The following is a 21,434-nucleotide window of genomic DNA, read 5'->3' as shown; positions in this document are numbered from 1 at the left end:
TTAATTTGGAGAATAATACCCTCTCGAAGCAGACTCTTTCACAATCGTCATAATTGCGGCAAATGCCTCCTCAGCAGTAGGTTCAATTTCCGCAGCTGGTAGAATGAATAAGTCCTTACTATCGGCTGGGCCACGTAGTTCAAATGAAAAAGTTATGGGGATTTTCAGTTTGCCATGGGCCTAATCTTTTGAACCGCCACTGGAGGGATATATGGTTTCATATATACTACCGCTTTTGTATGTACGTCCTGATACTTGTTTGATTTTTTCACTGGCTTTCCACGTGAGTAGCTGTATGTCCATATGGAAACATAATCATTTGCGAATAAGAATGTAGAGCGATATAGGTTTTTATATTTTCAACAACGAAATTTTCCTCAAAAAATTTAATTAGATGTTTGGTTTCCACTTCACTAGCAGCTGCCGGACCTGAATAGTCGTAACGGCAAGGGTCACTGCTGGTGCCTGTTGTGTTCCAATGGAAAAGATAATTTCTATTTAAATCTACGCCGCGACAAATTCCATATAGACGGCGATTTTTGCGCCACATACGCTCACCGTCAAATGTGTATTTGTATCCATCTGGATTGATGACGGAAAAGACAATCCAATTATAGTCCTTTGCAAAACTCTGAATTTCTGTGTTATTTGATGCTAAAAGTTCATTGATGATGTAATTTGCCGTTGCTGGTGCTATCCATTCCCGAGCATGTATACCACTTTCAATAAAAATTGTGGCGGTTTCATTATTCTTATTTTTCTTAACACGCAAACCTTTAATCGGCAAACCCTGTGTGCTTTCTAACTATATTTACAATAGTTAGGTTTTCGGGATGTTCTTGAGCTATTAAATCCATCCATGAATAAATAGTTTCAAGATGAAAATAGTGCTGCCAGTCCATACCCCTCGGATCAATATCCTTAGGAAGCACTTCATTAAGGTTTCGATCAATAATCTCTTGAAAATTATAGGTCTGTTTTAAATAGTCAGGGATTAAATATTAGTTCACCAGAAAAAAATGAAATTATCATGAACATATATCCACGTGTATTGGTTCATTTCTTCACCACTTCTTACCGGAACGTGATGCTTAACATTGTAGGTTTGGAGCAAATCGGCGAAGTCAGCAACCTTATGCGCGGCGACCATGATGGTCAGGTTTGTTGTGGATGCCTTGCATGACCGTAAAATGTGCAGCTGTCGCTTTTTTCTTCAAGTGTTTGAAAAAGATCAACGTGTTGTCCGGTAGATAGTTCCACTTGATAAACTCGATATTGACCATATCGTGCAATAACAGGAGATGCCTGAGTGTGATCTTTACGTTCCTCATAGCTTGATACCGGTTGAAAAGCTTTTTTCTCAAGTAAAAATACAGAAAAAAGCTTAGAATCTTGAGACCGCATCTTCGAAAATACGTCCACCGAATGAGCTGAGCTCTTTAAAACTGATTTGATTAGAGTAGATCATTCGGGAAAATATACAAGTACATTTGACAGTAATACAATTATTTATGCATTCATATGTACATTGATTCCAATAAATACTTGTCGAATATGGAACTGTGAAATCCCTACATTTGTTGTCGTTGTGGAGTTCTAGTGGATTGAATAGCTGTCTCAGGCTCTGTTACGCATGAAGTATTTATTTTTCTGTTTGGTATATTATTTGTAATTTCATTAGCCAAACTATTAGCAAAAACGCGAGCGGATAAATCCTACAACCACTGATTTCATGTGACCGAACACCTAATATGTAGGGTATGGAATTGAAATGGGTGATAAGCCACTAACAACGGTTAATTAAAGATATGCACATATGTAAATATATAGGTATACATACTACATTATACATTTGTACATTTGTTCAAAAAGGAGATACATATTTATTTATATGAAACATTTACCAGAGTGATTCAAAGCTAAAAAAAAAATTTCTAGAAGTCCCATTAGCATTAATTATTTAAATATTTGACTTCTTTGACAGGTTTGCAAATATTTTAATTCAGAATGATGAGCATTTGTTCCTGTATTGGAGGCCCAGCTGCTAGTTCCTTGACCACAATTGCCAAAACTATTACTTGAGACAGCAACTAATTTGCCATCTGTCGCAACAGCGCATTGAGTCCATCGACATCTGTGCTGGTGGCAGGTTTCGAAGGTTACACGCGGCAGGTGCGCTGATGTTAGGACCGCCCCATCGTTGGGGTCCTCACACAGTGGTACTAGGGACCGCGAGTTGAGTGTCGCCTCAACCTTGGCGACTTCACTGCCGCCTTCCACATCCCGCCTAGGCCATCTACTCTGAGTAAATTAAGCGAGAGCGACAGTTCCATGTAGTTGTACAAAGTCTGATTTAGTTTTTGTAAAACTGTAAATGATAATATTCAGAATTTAAAAACGTTATGAGTCTGTTTGACCATTTAGTGCATAACGATCCTACAATCCCAGACATCGAGAAATTTTCTGGTGAAGCTTTGGGTATGGTAAAGGTATCCCAAATGTCGTCATTGCTGTCGTTGAATGACGGGACAAACGCTATCATAATTCATCTATTAATGTCGAAAGTTGACCCCGTTACACGGCCGAAGTGGGAAGAACAGTTGGATTATTATAAACTGCCATTATGACGAGATTGTGCTTCTTGCATTGAATAAACGCTACCAACATCCATCCGCCGATGAAGTCTCAATTTCGAGGCTTATGCCGTCAATCAGTCACAGCATGCAGAAACCCTACCTGTGTGCGGAAATGTCAAAATCTGCCCTAGTGACTTCGAACTCAAAATAGTCGGTGTGGCCACACTGTTAATCAAAAGATCATAATACACCCGCCTGCTCTTCTTTTAAAACTCGCTCTGCTCAACCGAGGTTTGAGTTTGCAAAATCAGTCCCCTTATGCAGAAATTGTTTGCGAAATGGACTCACAGTTTCAGGAACAAAAGGCTACGATATTTACGTGACACAGGCCCAATGAACTTGGGACAAAGATATACATGTATGTATATATGGCTAATTAAAGCTGATGATATCCAAGGATACAGACATTCACTATGGTTACTATTGGGGGCATTTCGCTTCGCCCACCAAAAATAATTATTCTGTATAAATATAATAAATTTTTGCTTTTTGAATAAAAAAAATATTTTTGTTTCGAATAATAATCGAGTGCTCAATGCATAGACTATAATAGCTTTTCTTATAAACAAGTTTGTTATTTTCGTAATCAGTATTCACATTGAATGGTTTTCGAAAATGTTCTGTTCACAGTAAAAGTCTCGCTCTGAACAGGCAGAAAATTATCAAAATCGAAGATTGCCTCTCACCTGGCGTTGTATTCGAATTGCAATACTGCTATGATAGTAGGCTTTCAAGGAATTCCTGGCGCCTTACACAGGATGTCATGAAAATTGTTGATACTCGCCATCTGACAGTTGGCGAATGAGCAAAAAGCTTCGTTGATGCAAAAGCTTTGATACAATTGAGCAAACCCTTGTTGAGGTGGAAATTTTATTCGTGCAGAAGGATTTGCCGATAGTCGAATATTGTACACATCCGTGCATGAAAATTTGGCAATATTCAGAAAACGTGCCCCTTTCCTTTACAAAATCAATGTATCAAATCTACAGAATCGTTTATTTGTAAATGGAAATAACTGCAATCGCAAAGGGTGAAAACTTGAAAATGTGAATTAAAAATAAAAAAGTTTAAATAAATATCTGATATGGACTTGTGTGTGAGCTATCGAGTGCCGAGATGGTGTTCACCACAGGAAAAATTCCGTCGGTCTGCCCTTGGTGTACACGCTACAGTAGTATCATTAACGTGAATATTCGGCAGACTATTTCTCTTGCAAATTTTTTTACATTTCTTCCAAGTTAATGGCTCTGAAAGGCAAAACTAATAGTTTAATAGTCTTAAATTATGTTAAATGTGTCGAGTACTATAATGCTGAGTTCCTGCTAAGACAAAGTGATTCCTTTAAGATACGAAATCCTACATACAGCCTTTATTCGTGTCTATAAAATTCTCATTTGAGTGTACCACTACGAGTATTTTAGCTGTATAAATAATTTACAATATTGAAGCTCGACCAAGCACGGGGATAATATTATTAAATCATAAACATGAAATAATGAAAGAAGTGAACTAGTGGCCGTTACTTCCCTCTCTTCAACTTGTCGCACCAAACAAACCACCACATATACAATACATATACTTGTATGTATGTATTCTCATACATTTAAATTCAGTTTCACATTGACTTATTGACTTATTGAATACTTCAAGTATTTACATATTAAAATATTTAAATCGTCGGAAAACAAAAACACTTAAGTTAGTAGGAATGTGGGTGCGGTAGAAGCATAAAAAACTATTTAAACATTGAAAATATAATTACCTGTTATAAAATAACTTTAGCAAAATCTTGTGTGGTTCCTTTTCTCTAGACAGTTCAAATATAATATAATTACTTGAATGGTTCCTTATTATTGCCGTAAAATATTTTAAAAATAGCACACTGGTATCATTTAAAGCATTAATTACTTCCTTACCATCCGATGCACACTTCCATCTCTCTAAATACTCACAGATACACTTATGTGTAGTTCGTAATGGAACGTATGTGGCGCAAAGTTAATCACAGTTTCGGTGGTCGCTCATCCAAAACAACATCCGCTGCACAACCCGCCGACGCGACGAGTTCAGGCGGAGGCTTTTCTGACGGCAACATTGTTGCAATCACAGTAGCGGGAATAACCACGGCCAGTGGAAGTAGCGCGGGTAACATGCCTTCTAGCACGGCCACTGGTCGGCGTTTAGCCGCTAGTGGCCAGATTCCGGTTGCAGCAACAGTTAGCGGTCAGCAAAATCTGCCCGAGGGAAGCAATCTAGTTTCTCAATATCCAAAATCGCTGAGCCAACACGTGCTTCATAATAGCCAAGCATCCTCTGACCGTCGTAGGAGGCGTCGACACAAAAGTCGCCCACGTCGAAGTGGGGTTAGCTGTGTGGGCGGAGGAGGTGGAGATAATATGTCGTAAGTTTTAGATTGTTTATTTAAATGATTTAATTGCTGCGAGAACCAAATAATATTATATTTGGAGTAAAGTTCTAATTAAAAAATTGCATTTGATGATTAGGTCATCTGGCGGGTTTTACACAATAAAAGAGTCTTCCGACGGCACAATGGTTAATCATCGACATCACCGCCAACCGAGGCTTTCAACGAGTCGTATAATGGCTACCTCAGCGCCAAGTGGCACAGTAATGATGTACCCAAACACAAATTGGACGGTAGATCCCTCACCGCAGGAAGTAACAAGCGCAGAGACAACAACAGCACCCACAGCGGCAGCCACTCCAGATATTTCACTGCGGCAGCGCGCTGTCGCAAAGCTGCGAATGTTTAATTTTCATCTAAACTGGGATTTGCACATGACTCATTGCAAACCATGCGGGTAAGTTTGCTTAAACACTTTTATATTGCGTATGGAAATGTATGTAATAATTTTGTACAAACAGGTCCTTAATTTAAATATACTATGTGTGTATGTATATGAAGATCTAGGAGCATAATTTCACCGCCTATACTCGTATTTGTATTCAAGCATCCTCAACTCTAACTGGGTGTCAATCTTCCGGGGAATTTTCGATTTAAATTAGTTTCGTCCTGACGCTCTTTTATTACATTCAGGACCATGGCTAATTCGATTTAACTTTTTTCTGTTTATGTTTGAAGTCTTAAGTTTCCCTATTATTAAAAAAATAATAATAATAATATATTTACGAGTCACTTCAAAACTAGTCTACATTTACTAAAATATGTAGCAGAAGTTCTTATTTAAAACTTAAGATTGTTTTTTCTACTGCAGGGTATATCCCACGTTTTTTGTGACCGAAATATTCGCATACGTGTAGTTATGTATTTATCTTTGCTCTGTGAGTTCGTACCGTAGCCTATAGGTTACTTTAAGGATCCTCATCTCACTATGCAGTGTTGATTTTCACTTTCGCAGGCACTCACATCCAATTCACAAAACATCTATTGTGCATCAGCGCCTTTGTTTGCTTTCATATACAATACATACATACATATGAGTAAATAGAAAGTGTGTGTATAGCCACGATTTTGTGTTTGCAAGACAAGGAATTCATTAAGCGGCGAAGGAAGAAAACCCTCAGTCAATCCCAGTCCACTTATAATGACCTCAATCGTTTTCTTTGTTCGCCTATATTGCACGTGGCTTGCGAATCCTTTAAAAAACGTGTGCACATCTATACTAGAGAAAACAGGTGTAAAAAGTGTCAAAGTATTATTTTTGTCTGCATAAAATAAGCGAAAGGATACTAAAACAAAACGCTACTCTTAAACAAGCCAACGGATAACAATTCATAACTAAGTTCCCCTAACGAAGTAAAGAAATGCTTTCGGAAAATATTATATTTATATATTATATTTTACGGAATCGAAGTTTTTTGTTGATATTATTAGGAATTGAAAAATCAGTTGATTTTTTAAATGTAAAGTAAAGGAATTTGCTTTTCTTTTTATTCGAAAAAATGTGTAAACTAATATTTCCTCCTTTCTGTTATCTACCTCCACAGCCCACGTCTTGGAGGGGGAGGCAGTGGTAATATTATAATGCGACGATTATGCCGAAACCGACGTCATGAAGATAATGAGCTTTATCGCTCCAATAGTTTCAAATTTGAAAGATTCGAACGAAAGGAATGCATCGACGAATTGACCGATACAATGAAAAAACAGGTACGACTATTAGTAATTAAAAAACACAAGATTTAACTATTTGTTCTTATATATATATGTATTTAATTGGCGCATACATTCTTTTATTGGAAGTTTGGCGAGCTTCGCCTCTAATTTATGGTGTTCATGATTGAGATGATTTTTCATGGCAGAAATGCACTCAGAGTTTTTCCATTGCTCTCCGTGGGATGACGCTTCGAGAAAACATCTTTTCATGCCCGCAATGGGTTTCGAACCCGGACCCGACCTAACGATAGTCACGCACAAATACATAAATGTATTTTAGAATTGATGCTCAAAAATTGTATAGATTTTTTAATGTTTTGTTTGTCATTTATTGAATATCCATCCCACTTTAATCTACAAATGGTTGTAATTACCTTAAAAATGATTTTTTCAATGTAATGCTTAAATAACTGCATACATGCCTAATGCCGCTTTGAGTACTGGCGTTGAGGCGGTAGATACCGATTTGACGGCGAATACGAATTCATATTACTTTGGAAGCCTCGGCTACCGGTTGTCGAACCACCGTGTATCCGATAACTTCTCCCACCACTTTGATTATGTACAGGCGGAGATGTTGGTAAATGATCACCCTCAGCATGGAATCCATTCTCATCGGCCCTATAATTAACGGTGTATGTACGGCCATCGTCACCTGTATAAGAATAAGATCCCTGCACGCTCAGTGAGCTGTGTGGCCTGTCGTAGATATCACCCGATTCATCGCGCTGAATCCCATTCGCAGTTTCGAATCTGCTTATATCATTTGAATATGTTCATATAAATTTATCGCTAACTCATTTATATATATTACCCAAAATTATAATTTCCACTGGTATCGGTTGTATAATCTTGTCTGATTATAGGTATTCGCGCCGCAGCCAAATTTTGTTTAAGTCCATTACTAAAACGGCGTTCAAATCCGGCCGAACTAGCCGCACTGCTGACTGCCTTATAGTGCAAAATTTTTCCCCTCTGAGGTGCCAAATACTGAGGCGATGGAACTGGGGCATTAGAACTTTTATATTCTTCAACGTTACCAGGCGGTAGATATTTCATTGAAGGCTGGCGAAGGCTCATAACAGTAGCAAATAACATGCAAAACACGACCGTTCTAATTGGCTAGGGATTTTTTCAAATTTTTATTAATGAACAATGCAAAAGTACGATTTTTTACTAACCCACATCATTGCAAAAAAAATGTTAAGTACCCTATTAGTTTAACTGGAGCTGGCGGATTTGTTCGGTTTGAAGCAAATAGATGCTACGGAATGACTGATGTTAGTGATTCTTCTAAGCAGTCTTATATAGCAGAATCTTTAATGATACATACATACAAATGTACGCAACTGAATTGCACTAAGCAACATTGGTTTCTCCTCCGAGAAGAAGCTAGTTGTTTGCGGTAGATTTTGACGAAATGGCTATAGCCATAGCGTGCGCGAACGTCTAAATAGTAACAGCCTCTGTTTGACTTTTTACTATACACTTTCCAGCGATATCCAAAAAATACAAATTTCGTACATAGTGTTTTTCTTCTTTTATTCATTTTCTCGAGATCGCTTATATCATTTTTCTTTTTAACATTCAATAGCACAGTTAGGTTTTACGTACATAATATTTCGGACACATTTGTGAGCTTATTATAAACAACTTTTCCGTTACCTAACTCTTTTAATAAAACAAATTATATTATATACACAACATTTATACTGCATATTTAAAAAAAAAATAAGAGTGTGGTCTAATGGCTAACCATCATTTAATACTTTATTCTCAAATGTAATTAATCAAATTGTGCGTTGCTGACCTGTGTGCTTGTATATGGGTTAGATAATAACTATTGGATCAAATCAAATCACTCCAAGAAATCCAATGAGCCGCAGTCCAAAAATAAATCTCGTGCATATACGAGTATTATTGTTGCTAAGAACAAAAGCGGATTTTAAACTTTAATACTGTTTAAAGAACAGAGTCATCTTTGCTGGTGAAAAAAATGCAATATGAAATTAATCATTTCATATTAAATATCTAATAAGCAACTCTAAATAAATGTATAATTCTATGTAAATCTAAATACAGGGTGATTGGTAATTTGGCAATTTATAAAACTGACATAAATGTTTGATTCAAATGTCTTAATAAACTTCAATCGAGAGCTGATTCCATTCCAACTGTTGTAAAAAGATTAACAATTTGAGCGAACATTTCAGCATGGCAATTTATTTAAGCATGTTATTAAAATATATAAATTCATTTATATAATATTTATACAAGTTTTAGCAATACTCGTTCGAAAACATTTCCCTCAAACTTTTTTTGGCAAATATATTTTCTTAATAATAAATATATTTTGGTATTAAATCTCAGATACTAGAACCCTCGCAATTTCAAATCTGTAAAATTTTTATATTCGGAAAAATTAGTTAATTTTTCAATGAATGCTTGATGTTTTTCCTCTAATAGTGCCTACTACTATTATTTCCTTAGCTTTGTATGTTATGGTAACGGTATTTGTTTAAAACCAAAATATGCAATAAGTTTTTTTTTGCATAATAGAACATTCGAAAAGTTCTTAAGGAGGCACAAGCAAAACACCGAGTTTATTTTTATCATAAAATCCAACAAATTTCGTTTTTAAAAAACGCCTTGATTAAACTTCTGGTTATCGTCGCAGGTTACATTTTAGCCAAAGATATTAGGTTACGATGTTTATATATTACAGTTTTGGTTACCCCAAAGACTTTCCAATATACCTTTATTTTATAAATATATATTTCTTAAAAATTGAGGCAAAAACTATATATTATACTTCAGTCCCACTATGACCGCGGTTAAAATTTGGAGCAGCCCTTAAAAAAAGGTGTGCTGTTTAGTAACCTTCCATCAGCAGCTGAGCAAATTAGAATGGCCAGAGTTAACTAATAATAAAGGTGCTGTGTTCCATCAAGACAACGCGTCAGCCGTATAGTCTAAACTTGGAACTGATTTTTTATCGCCTTTTCATGCATTTGTAAAATTATTTGTCGATGCAGAATGGACCCAATAGAGGCTTATGAAAATGAGCTGACGAAATTGGTTAAGGAATAGAGCAAAGCTTCTAACAGTAAAATACTTACATACGGGCCCTTTTTTTGGTATTAAAAAATTTAGACTTGCAAGTCTCTAGTGGGTTATGTACCTATATAAATTCATATTCACATAGATATGAATAGCGATTACATGTGTACCAAGTTGTTTGCAATATGAGACAAACGAATTGTAACGGTACAATGAACAAATGCATAGTTCAGAAGCAGCTTGCTGCGAAACTTCTACTCCCATGCACACCTCTTCATACCATCTTCTTCCGGCGACAAAGGTTACATGGTTCATGTTGTGCGCCATATACATACATATGTACATACTTACATCCACACACGGCATGAAAATCTGAACCAAACTGCATGCTTTTTCTCCTGAAGAAGTGGTCCTATTTATGCAAATGCCACCATGAGTCTTAAATTAAGTTTACTTAGAAACTATGCAAATCCTATCGAAATTGACGACAGATCAGAGGAATTAAAACACACAAATAAAAAGCAAATACGTATGAAGGCAAAATATTGTAGCTGATTTCTTTATTTTTTTAATTTCAGTCAGCTTTACTGTACTGGCATTTAAATTACATATTATTTTTTCCAATTGTCAGTGTGAACATTTTCAATAATTTTTGGAGTCAAAACAGCAAATTTTGTCATACTTCAGAACTAAATCTAATTTATAGAATCAGGTACTATTTCTGAACTACTGGCCATGATTCCTAATGCACTAGAACACTAGGAACAATTCGGAAAAACATTTCCCTGCAGGGTACAATGTGTTTATATGTATGTGTATGTATACACATACACATGTACTTAAATATACATATACTTATCTAGAACAACGCAATAGCATACGATAGCATAGCATTCAATTTTGTTTTATTAGCACCTAATAATGGCTGGCCAATAAATATATGTAGTATATATATGCTAGACTATAGAGTTTTTGGCACGAGTTTATAAACAGAAAATTCGCACTCATTCTGAGCGGATTTCCTGACAACTATTCGTCGCTGTTGTTACCTATCGGTTTTATGTAAGACACTGAATGACTGTCTAATACATAGACACATCTCTTTAATAAGCGCTTGATTTTTTCCTGTAATTATCTTAATTGAAAGACATCGTTGTTCAGATTTACTTACAAACATCCATACATACATAGATGATGGATAGTACGAAATCACTTAAAATGTGCAAGCAGAGGAACGCCAATATTTTAAAGTCTGCAATTTTTAGTATACGAAAACTTGTTGCTTTGGCTTAGTGACATTTATACAGGCCATTGTACGGCGGTGGCTTATTTCCAGGCAACGATAAAGCTTCACGTGAATTTCCGTGAAAATAACAGATTATATTTAAATCATCTGCCATTTGAAAGTAAACCTTTCCTCCATTTTAACAACATCAATGCTAACACCAAAAATAGGAGGAAAGCTTGGCCAGAACACCTTTCACGGATGTAAGGGTCATAATGTTTTACTGCATAATTTAGTTTAAACCCAAACCATCCAGCAAGCCATATTACGATTATGGAGTACTTTATTCCTATTCCTCTACGCTGAAAACCGACTTCTCCGGTTGTGGAGTAACGGCATTTTGCAATTAAAAGTGTCTACGAGGTTCATTTGCACAAATAGAATTTTATCACATCAACAGGCTTCAACTCTTTTTGTAAAATAGCATAGATAAGCCGGCATAAGCAGCAGACTATTGGTATTGACTCTAACGCCTGGAAATATGCACGAACTATGTGTTCTCGTATATTGGCCGTAACGCACCGATTAACTCCTTTAGGAACTGTATTACTCAAAATTTATAAAATATTTATTATATTTGTTTTTACTTTTACGAAATTACATTTGATTTCCTATTTAAAACCCCATCTTACTATTATCTTACTTGTTCTTCGAATATCGTGCTTATGAGAGAGCAAGACTCGCAGTGCAAAAGCTTTTCGTAGTCGAAAATCGCTTCCAAAATGTTTCAACCTGTGCTTTTATTCTTAGGGGTTGAAACTGAATAAACTGCCTTTCTGCCAGGAATACTCGCAGTCATTTAATAAACTTCGAGTGCAACAAACAGACAACTTAGGAACGAAACGATTTATGTATTTAATTTAATAAGAAAACAAAAACAAAAAAATCTACCTTCCGGCTTGTGAATTTATTCCACGCTGAAAAACTTTATAGTGCATTCTTTAAATTTCTTAATCGTTCTTATGCAAATTGGAAAATTAAAAAATTTGAATACCAAAAAAAGGATCGCTGAACATAATTACATATCACCACAACGTAGTTGAACGGCTCTTAACTAACGCATAGTCCATCCATCTTTAAAATAAAAATGTTTATAAGAAATAGTTTCTCTGTTATTTAATCGGTTGTTTAAACACATACAATTTTACAATATTTGTATAATCATCAATAGTTTTGTTGACTTTTGTGAATAGTGAAAGGTAAGGAAAAATGTAATTGCATATTAATTCAATTTCACCGAACTCTTATGAGTTGTATGTGTGTTCGTGCATAAGTATGCACATCCTGTATGTGTAACATCGTAGATAAATTAATGTGAATAGGAATTCGCTGTCAGCTACATTTGGCGAAGTTGAACTATTTGGCATGTTTAAGTTTCCAAGCTTGAGATTATAATAACTTTTATTTGAAAATATATTATTTTTTAAGAAAAATAGGAAAATAAGTATTCTATGGCAATTGGTAAAATTGATTTTTCGAGCTTAAAAAGTACAAATTTGCCAATTCTTCTATGGTTTATTTTTCAGTTTGTAGATTTTCGAAATGAGTGTAAGCAAACACCATTGCTTTTCAGAGAAGAGCAACGTTGTAAGTGAATATGTGTATGAGTTTAAAACATACTCTCTTTTCAAAATAATTGCGGAGAGATTTCGAATATACACAAGTCTTAGCGCTGCAGCGTATACCTTGTTTTCGTCACGACCTTCATGACTCATCGTTGTTAATAAACAAAGGATGGGATAGTTTTGGTTGTCAACCCTCTTGAGGGGTTTCCCGACGCTTGAGTCAGTTTGCCGTCACAGAACTGTTAAATAAATGTGCTGAGCAAATATATATAAGTATACATACAAGCACATATCTATGTATGTTTGGGCGCTGAGCATCGGATATCACACCAGCACACCAATATCGGAGTACACAAGTCCGTATGCTTGTATGAATGTGCGTTATTTAATTACATGAACCGCAGATTATTATGGATAGGTGCATTTTTATTATGCGCTGCTAGCAAAGCGGAGCGCAAGAAGTGTATTTTATCAAAAAAAAAAGAAACAAAATCAGTACATGCGTGTAGTGCATGCATGTAATAATGTCGGTAAAAAATGGTGGAATCGCGTTTATATCCACTGGAAATTGAATATTAATACACGTCTGGGTTTATATGACAGGTACTTTCACATGTCAATATAAAAACATTGTTGCATTTTCTGCTCATTTTTGGACACATTTGAAAAATTAGGCAAAATATATTGTAGTATTTTGCAATGCATATGTATAAATGCATGAAAAACCTATGCAACGCACATCTTTAATCATATATTTGTAAAAACCGCACTAATACTTACAAACAAGTTTCTAGTTATTTTTGTCGACTTCTACTCATTTTAATGGACAACCTATGAAAAGAACGAAAACAAAGTGAATGGCGAACTTATTTATATGAGATGCGCCCACATTCCTTTGGCGTATTAATCAACTCAATGTAAACACCTTCTGGCAACAGGCTACGATGCAAAGCATATTTCATAGAATATTTGTATAGAACACGCAGCCAATAGCACAATGTCAGTTGAATGAAAAGGTGGTTATTTAGGGGTAACGTGAGAGAGTACGATGTGTTCAGATGCAATATTTTCTAGCCTTCAGCTACTAAGATTATATGGAGGTATATATGTCTACAAACTCATATACGATATTGCTTTAGAGAAAAAGTTCTACATCAGTAACTACTGAGTTATACTATTACGGAATAAGTTGTTAGTAGCACAAACTGAGTCTCTTAGAAAAGTTGGCGAAATTGGTTCGTAGCAGTTCAAGATTAAGAGTTGCTTCGTTTTGAATTAATCACACAATTTAACAATCATTCAATGTTTTGCCGGAGGTGTTGGATAGACTTTTCTTCGAATGAATTGGCTGTGCAGTGTTCGGGTCCATGTGCGCGACTTTTCCACGATAAGTGCGTCGGTGTATCCTCTGCGACGCTTAGGGAAATGCATTCGAAAAGTGAATTTGAATGGTATTGCACAGATTGTCGCGAACTATACCGATTGCAGTTATATTTTGAGGTGTATAGATGGAAATGATAAAATCTGCTAATTCCACATATAATTACATTCTTAAATTTATTTACCACATATGTTGATTTATTTTCACTTCAGATTGCAATTTGTGACGATTACAGCTTACCAGTAGACTTTGTTAAGAAACGGCCGTCCAGTTTTGATCCATGTTTAGCGGAAGATTTACAAACGAATCACGGAAATCGGGCTCATCCTAGTCCACAAGCCGAATTTGTAAGTTTAAATATTTGAAGTTTTGTAGTTAATCGCTTCTATAAATATGTGTGTATAGATTGCTTTGACCGAACCGAAAGAAAATCAAAACCAAAGCCAGCAAACACAATCTCAAGATGTAAAAATCTCACACCCACCACTTCCACCAGCACCATTATCAACTCTACCAACAAATAAAACTAGTTTAAATATTCTACAATCCGCTATTCCAACCGACACACTTCCTTCTCATCAACTTATACATATTGACCCGCAAGCATATAGCACACACTCCATTCAATCCAACCAATCGCAGCCACAATTCCTTTTTCAATCTCATCCTCCGCTACCCAATACAATACGACGAGCATCTATTAAACTCATCGAAGGTTACTCCGACCCTAAAGACTCCAAAGGCCAGAAAAAACTCCATCACAAGAGAGGGAAGCGAAGGATAAAGAAAAATCAGCGACCTCATCATCAGCTGAGCGCCTCTAAAGGCCTAGATAAAACCAAACTATCTAATTTCAGTTCCGGTGAGTATGTGGCATACATATAATTTATAAGCATATGCAAATATGTGACCGTAAGCGCGAATTTATGTACGAGTACGTATTATATGTGCTTGGAATGAAAAATTCCTTTCCTTGTCCCCAGATACTTCAGGCCCTAAGTCCTCAGATGATGAAAATAATCAATCAAATAAGGTTCCTGAACTTAATTCACCGGACAGTATTTCCGATGACCTTGTACAACCTTTACCATCACAATTATATCGCAGTCCTCGCAAACTAGCACCTGTGCTACTGGATACAAGCAAACGAAACCCGTCGCCATACTACTACTCTGACCTACTAAAATCTAAAGATAACGAAGTTGGTGCCGCAGATAAGGAAACGAAAAATAAAAGTCGTCAATCTACGGTTTCTGAACCACCACAGTTGACGCAGCCATTTATAAATGTGGGTCCCTATCGCAAGAGCACAAGCCTTGACGTACCAGAAGGCAAAGAACACGACTTGAATAAAGTCGAGCCTTTTCAAACTAACCCAATACCGGCAGCTAATGAGACGCCGAAGCGTTACTCATTCACAGAGGAGGGAGTACATATAATTCGCTGTGATTCACCTACCACATCGACTTCAGAAGAATCAGACTGCAGTGAATGTCAAAAACGGCGACAGTGGCATGCAAAAGCTTTGGCTCTAGTTCGAAAAACCTGTAATATACAACCAATCACCGTTAACGAAAACTCAAATACTTGCAGTTATCAAACAGAAGAAACAAAGACTTTGCAAATTGCGGAAGATAATTCGTCGATGCCGCCTCATAAACTGTTCGGCCCGGCAATTTGCGCCTGCGTTGCACCGACAATTGGGGACGATATTGACGAATTTTTTCGACCACGTAGTATATTCTATGTCCATCCACATGGCGTGCATGAATGCTCAGACTGTGTCCCAGATGTGAGTAATTTATCATCCTCTGGAAACGTATTGCATGAGCAGGGTTCAAATCAATTAACTAGAACGATTACTGGAGAGGACGACGAAGAAATGTCTGGCCGTACGCGACAATTATATGAGACAGCGTTCGACTGTAAAATAGCAAAATCGGACGACGATCTTGATGAGGTGGATCGTATAACAAACCACTCTGTATTATTTCCCTCAAACAGTGGCAGTGGGGCGGTCACAAGGACTGAAACCCGTTCAACGAAATCCAGTCATATGAAATCTCGACTTGAAGGCAAAAGACTAAAAAACTCGAAAAACCACGCTATACAAGAACAAAGCAGCAACTCAGGTGGAAATGCAAGTGGAAGTGGTTCGCCACTTTCGGCTCCTCCCGCAGAAGTTGATGCTAAAAATAATACTGAATTGCCAAGTAATGTTTCTAGCATCACAACTGGCATTGAAAAAGTTCAAATCCAAGGTCAAACTGTTGACCAACAAACAGCAAATGCAGCATCGACCTCTACATCGCAATTACCAATTCTTGGATATACGCCATCTCCCCCGTCAACTGCTCCATTACCAATTAAATTTCCGGGAAAACATGATCGTTTTCTAATGAATAGCATAAAAAGTGCTCCCAACTTGCCGTCTTCAAATCCAGCCCATCCACGATTACGTGACTTACGTCTTCCATTACAGTCTTCTTTGCGCCAGCAACATCAGCATGCTTCGTCAATAGGTACCAGTAATGAGAACAGTCTCACCGACAGCGCTTATGTAAATCCACCATCTTCGACGTCACGCAACATTCACAATATTCCACCATCGAATAGTTCTAGAGCTCGTGATAGGCCACGGTCTTTTATTATTGAATCGGGGCGAGTATTAGAATTACGAAAAAGCCACGTCTCCCACCGCCACCATGTGGGAAATGACGGTCGAAGGGCACATAATTACTCATCGACCGAAAGCATTGCCACATCGAGTAGTGGTGGCAGCATGGAATCTTTGCGCTCGAGCACCAGTGAAGGAAACCGAAGTACTTCCAGTTCAGAGTCAAGGAACTCAACCTCGTTGAGTTCACATAGCTCTGAATCTGGTAGCTCGAGCGTCGCGCTCCCACTGCGAGCACCCGTTGTTGTTCACTCTAAATTACATATCTTAAGTCCAATCTCAGACAAGTCTTCCCAAGAACCAGCTTCGGAATTGTCCGAACAAAATAAAACTCAACACACCTCCCCCGAGGAAGTTACACAACTGGCCCAATTGACCCATACACAACAACAACAAACAAGCTCCCACGTTTTAACATCAAACGCCGAAACTAACAGACCGTTACAGCCAACGCAAACGGATATACTAAAAAAGAAGAAACCTCCACCCAATAAGACGCTGCTTCATTTAGCCGATGAAATAATCGGTTCAGATAGTGGCATATCACTCCATTCGAGAGAGGACTCTAAATTAAGTGCCGTGACGCAAAAGTTTACGCTTCCCAAGCTTAACTTCCCACAGTCGGACAAAGCAAATGAAAGCAGCACAAGCGCTGCTATAGCAGTTGTAAATTCATCCGGTGCTCCCCAAGATTTACACGATTTACCTTTTGATATGCCAAAATTAAGGCGAAAAAAGAATCTACAACAGGTAAGTCCACATGCGATGAGAAATGTGCTTCAGACATACATTCTACTTTGTGTCCCTTTTTTTATTTAAAGGAAGCATGTACTTCCGGTAGTGCAACATCCGTAGATTTGGGTGACTTACCATTCGATATGCCAAAGCTCAGAAGGCGACTACGCACGAATCAAATAGAAATAGGAATTTTATCGCATAGTACAGAATCAAGTGGCTTGTCACAAGCATCTTCCAGCCATTCAATGAGGGATGAAAACAAAATCTCCATGAAGTTGAGTAAGTCTTCGAATTGCGAAAATCCATTTTATTTTATTTATTCAATTTGCCAAGAAATACAAAACATTACATTACTGAAAATGCGAATAAGTACGAATGTTATGCATTTTACAGACTGTGCGTTATTTCGCCAAAATTTAACTTTAAACCTAAATGAGCCGCGCCAAACCAGTAAATTCGGTAGTCTTGATTTACGGGGCCTTGCGTCCAATAAGGAACTTAATCTCAACATCGCGCAGGGCTATACATCGGCTGTGGATTTGATAGATATTTCCATACCACTTGAGCGACAAGGGTGAGTTTTGGATGGCGAACCAAATCACAACGGTTTGTCAATTTCGTGCCTCATGGTAATAAGAGAATTTTAATTGTTACCCAGGGGCATAAATTGTATGACCAGTTTTTACTTTGGTATTAACAATTCTTACTCTTCGGATGTAGCTGGTATCACGGTGCCATCACCAGGATTGAGGCGGAAAACACTCTGCGGCCCCTCACAGAAGGAAGTTTTCTTGTGCGCAACTGTGAGTCTACCAAACAGGACTATTCACTCTCATTAAAGTAAGCACTTCAAAAATATAGTCATAAGAAAATATAATTAATATTATTGTACTCTTGGCATTTTAGGGGTGCCAAAGGATTCATGCATATGCGCATCCAACGCAACGATACCGGCCAATATATTTTGGGTCAATTCAGTCGTCCTTTTGAAGCAGTTCCCGACATGATACGGCATTTTTGTTTGAATCGCTTGCCAGTGCGAGGAGCGGAGCACATGTGTTTAATTGAGCCAGTTATAGTTCAGCTGTTATAGGCTTTTCTACTAGATTTGCACACATAATATCCGGTTACTTAGAAGTGAATCGTTGTAGGTACACGCACTATATAAATATGTACCTACATAACATGAATACAAAAAATGTACAAGTATTTTACCAATAAAAATGTAGAAACAGAGAAAGTAAGACAATACCAGTTAAAACTCATGCAAACACACATACACATGTTATATATCTATGTACATACATACACACCTATAGTGTGGCCACAAAATAACTTTTGCCGTTGCACCTGGAGTTTTCGTATGTGCAAATACAAGTATTCACATACATATGTACATAGATAGTCATCCATTCGTGCATACATGCGTTTATTATAATTATATAAAAGTTGTAGGTATATCGCCAGTAGTAACTACATATGGATACACATATGTATGCATATATATGTATATATTTATGTATACATGCATATATATGTATATACCTAACCGCATATACTCACATCTGTAAAAATTATCATACGTTAAATATATCCTTAATCATTACATACACACACACATACTATTTACATAAAAAAACTAATATGCAATAGATGTAGGATCTATTTAAAATATATAATAGTTACGCACATCCACTAATAATACATATACATACGTTTAAACATAAGCACATACATAACGCTTGAAACGATTTGTTATTTGTTATTAGTTTTCATTTAAGATCATCCCAATAAAACGTAAACAGTTCACTGTAGATACATACATATTTGAGATTTCGGGTAAAATTCATACATATGTACATATTCGAATATAAGTTTGGTTGAACCGCTCAAAGAGCAAAACTAACGTAGATATTTAGCAATTTATATACGAGTACTTAACTCATAAACTGTAGGTGTTCGACTTGGCTACTGGTGCAATATTTGTTTATGGTATATTTAAGTGCCAAACATATTTTTGATAGTCTCTTTTTAATAAGTTTGGGTTATATTAGTATTTACATTTAGTTGACATTCATTGCTCTTGTGATTTCTTTCTTCCATTTTATGAAGTCCATTTTGTTATATGAATTTCCAACCCTCATGGGGACGGTGTGTTTTACCATAAAATCTGTTCAATTTGACTATCGGTACTATTTTTCTAACATATGCTATGTACATATGTATGTCGTGTAAATTTAAGTTTAGTTTTACTGTGTGCCAGAGTGCCATATAAAAGTAGTTCATTTAAAATGTGCTATAGAATACTCACTTACATATATATCTACATATAATTATGTGAAAAAATTTACGCTGAGGGTGAAGGCTTAAATAAGGAACCCTATGATTTAATAATATCTACATACATATATGTACATATGTATGTATGCAAATCACTGTTTTAAATTGCTCTCCGTTACTGCACCTTAAAATAAAATAGCATCGCAAAATATGAAATCTACACATCGACATAAATGGTATACATATACGAATAGTACGCAGTGCTGGTTACATACATATATATTTCGAAACATAATATTTTGAATAAGTTTCATATCAATACTAGAAGGTATACAATTTAAAATAAAACAAACATGAAAAGTAATAAGTAGAAAGGTTTCGTTGACATTCTTAATTATGCAGTTGAACCTACACAGGCATAAAGAAATCGTTTCTATAAAATTGCTGGTAGAAATAGTGATATTAGTATTATAAGCTTTTTTAGTTTTATAAATTCATACATACTCTTATATGGACAGAAGCAGGCAAATAATCACATAGCAATGGTTTGCTGGTTGATTTTCGTTTGCAAATGCTTTAAAGGCAATATATTGACCAAGTATAATTTTCTTTTAAACATCCAGATTTATATTTTATTGAACATATTTAATTTGTATATACATATGTTTGTTTTACTACTATTTTAGAGAAAAAACCGAATAGGTGTACTTACTCTAGACCAAACGCTTTTAAAAGTATTCGAAAGAAAAATAATAATTCACCGACACATAGCATACGTACTCATACTTATAAAATATAAATTAACATTGTATATTTAGCAATAGATATCCGTACTAATAATAAAAAACAAAAATAAAATGTATTACAACTATGCGTTTGGTAGAGTAAACTTATTACATATCCCAATGTGCTAGGTTGATAAACGACTGTGGGCTTCAAAAATCAAAACGATAGAAAATAAAGGGTTTTGCAATAACAGGTGTTATGAATGAATGGATTGCGCTATCCAAAGATGATTAACGATTTTTTATGGCCGGAATTGGATGGTATTGATCTGGCCAACGTTTAGTTTCAACAAGGCGGCGCTACGTGCCACACAAGCAACGAAACCATTGATCTTTTACGGGGAAAAATTTCCGGACCGTGTTATCACTCGAAGAGTTGACCACAATTGGCCACCGAGATCTTGTGATTTAACACCTTGTGACTCTTTTCTTTGGGGCCACGTGAAAGAGCCGGTCGATTCAAGACCTCAAAGATGGAATTTGTGAGGTTATCGAAGACATAAGGCAGCTACTTTGCTATTCGGTTATGGAAAATTTCATGAAACGGATATTGTCCTGTAAGCGTGGTCGTGGTGGTCATTTGCCTGATGTTATTTTCCGTTATTAACGGCATACCTTCCTCTTTATAATGAATTAAACATCCGATCATTTATATTAAAAAATAGCATATCTCTTTGAATATCAAAATAATACCCCTTATTGGAAAACCCTTTACATTTGCTAATAGCGGTCACACCTCGGCAGTCAATGCCAATCCTCCAAATGCACTTCTCATAAAAAACTATCTACCGTATCGGGGCGACATAAAACTGTAGGTCCCTGTAGAATCATTTATGCAAAATCATCAAGACGCATACCACAAATTAGAGGAGAAGCTATCAAACACCCA

The 21,434-nt window shown here is 36.4% G+C and overlaps 2 protein-coding genes and 1 pseudogene across 2 annotated transcripts; 1 reads left to right on the top strand and 2 right to left on the bottom strand.

Moving 5' to 3' along the window:
• On the bottom strand, nt 1-1,404 carry LOC129238445 (zinc carboxypeptidase-like; annotated as a pseudogene).
• A 2,819-nt stretch (nt 1,405-4,223) lies between these two features.
• Nucleotides 4,224-18,720, top strand: LOC129238842 (uncharacterized). Its single transcript, XM_054874055.1, has 10 exons — nt 4,224-5,037; nt 5,141-5,458; nt 6,606-6,768; nt 14,278-14,412; nt 14,471-14,927; nt 15,049-17,492; nt 17,564-17,759; nt 17,874-18,054; nt 18,201-18,320; nt 18,387-18,720. The coding sequence occupies exons 1-10, from the start codon at nt 4,613-4,615 to the stop codon at nt 18,571-18,573; spliced, it is 4,626 nt and encodes a 1,541-aa protein (XP_054730030.1). The 5' UTR covers nt 4,224-4,612; the 3' UTR covers nt 18,574-18,720.
• Nucleotides 7,197-17,249, bottom strand: LOC129238843 (larval cuticle protein LCP-17). The gene is made up of 3 exons (XM_054874056.1): nt 17,230-17,249; nt 7,589-7,888; nt 7,197-7,527 (listed from the first exon to the last, which is right to left on the bottom strand). The coding sequence occupies exons 1-3, from the start codon at nt 17,247-17,249 to the stop codon at nt 7,197-7,199; spliced, it is 651 nt and encodes a 216-aa protein (XP_054730031.1).
• Nucleotides 18,721-21,434: the final 2,714 nt, after the last annotated feature.

This window comes from Anastrepha obliqua, chromosome 2 (genome assembly GCF_027943255.1).
Source record: "Anastrepha obliqua isolate idAnaObli1 chromosome 2, idAnaObli1_1.0, whole genome shotgun sequence".
Classification (NCBI taxonomy): Eukaryota; Metazoa; Arthropoda; class Insecta; order Diptera; family Tephritidae; genus Anastrepha; species Anastrepha obliqua.
This window is presented reverse-complemented; position numbering and strand designations above follow the sequence as displayed.

Bases quoted from the DNA above. Each gene is read 5' to 3' on its own strand.
- LOC129238842 (XM_054874055.1), top strand. From the start codon at position 4,613: ATGGAACGTATGTGGCGCAAAGTTAATCACAGTTTCGGTGGTCGCTCA. The intron at 14,413-14,470 runs GTAAGTTTAAAT...ATGTGTGTATAG, and splicing joins CTAGTCCACAAGCCGAATTT to ATTGCTTTGACCGAACCGAA. The intron at 18,321-18,386 runs GTAAGCACTTCA...TTGGCATTTTAG, and splicing joins GACTATTCACTCTCATTAAA to GGGTGCCAAAGGATTCATGC.
- LOC129238843 (XM_054874056.1), bottom strand. From the start codon at position 17,249: ATGAAGCAGCGTCTTATTGG. The intron at 7,889-17,229 runs GTGGAGGTTTCT...CTAGCCAATTAG, and splicing joins ATGAAGCAGCGTCTTATTGG to AACGGTCGTGTTTTGCATGT. The intron at 7,528-7,588 runs GTAATATATATA...TGATATAAGCAG, and splicing joins AGTGGAAATTATAATTTTGG to ATTCGAAACTGCGAATGGGA.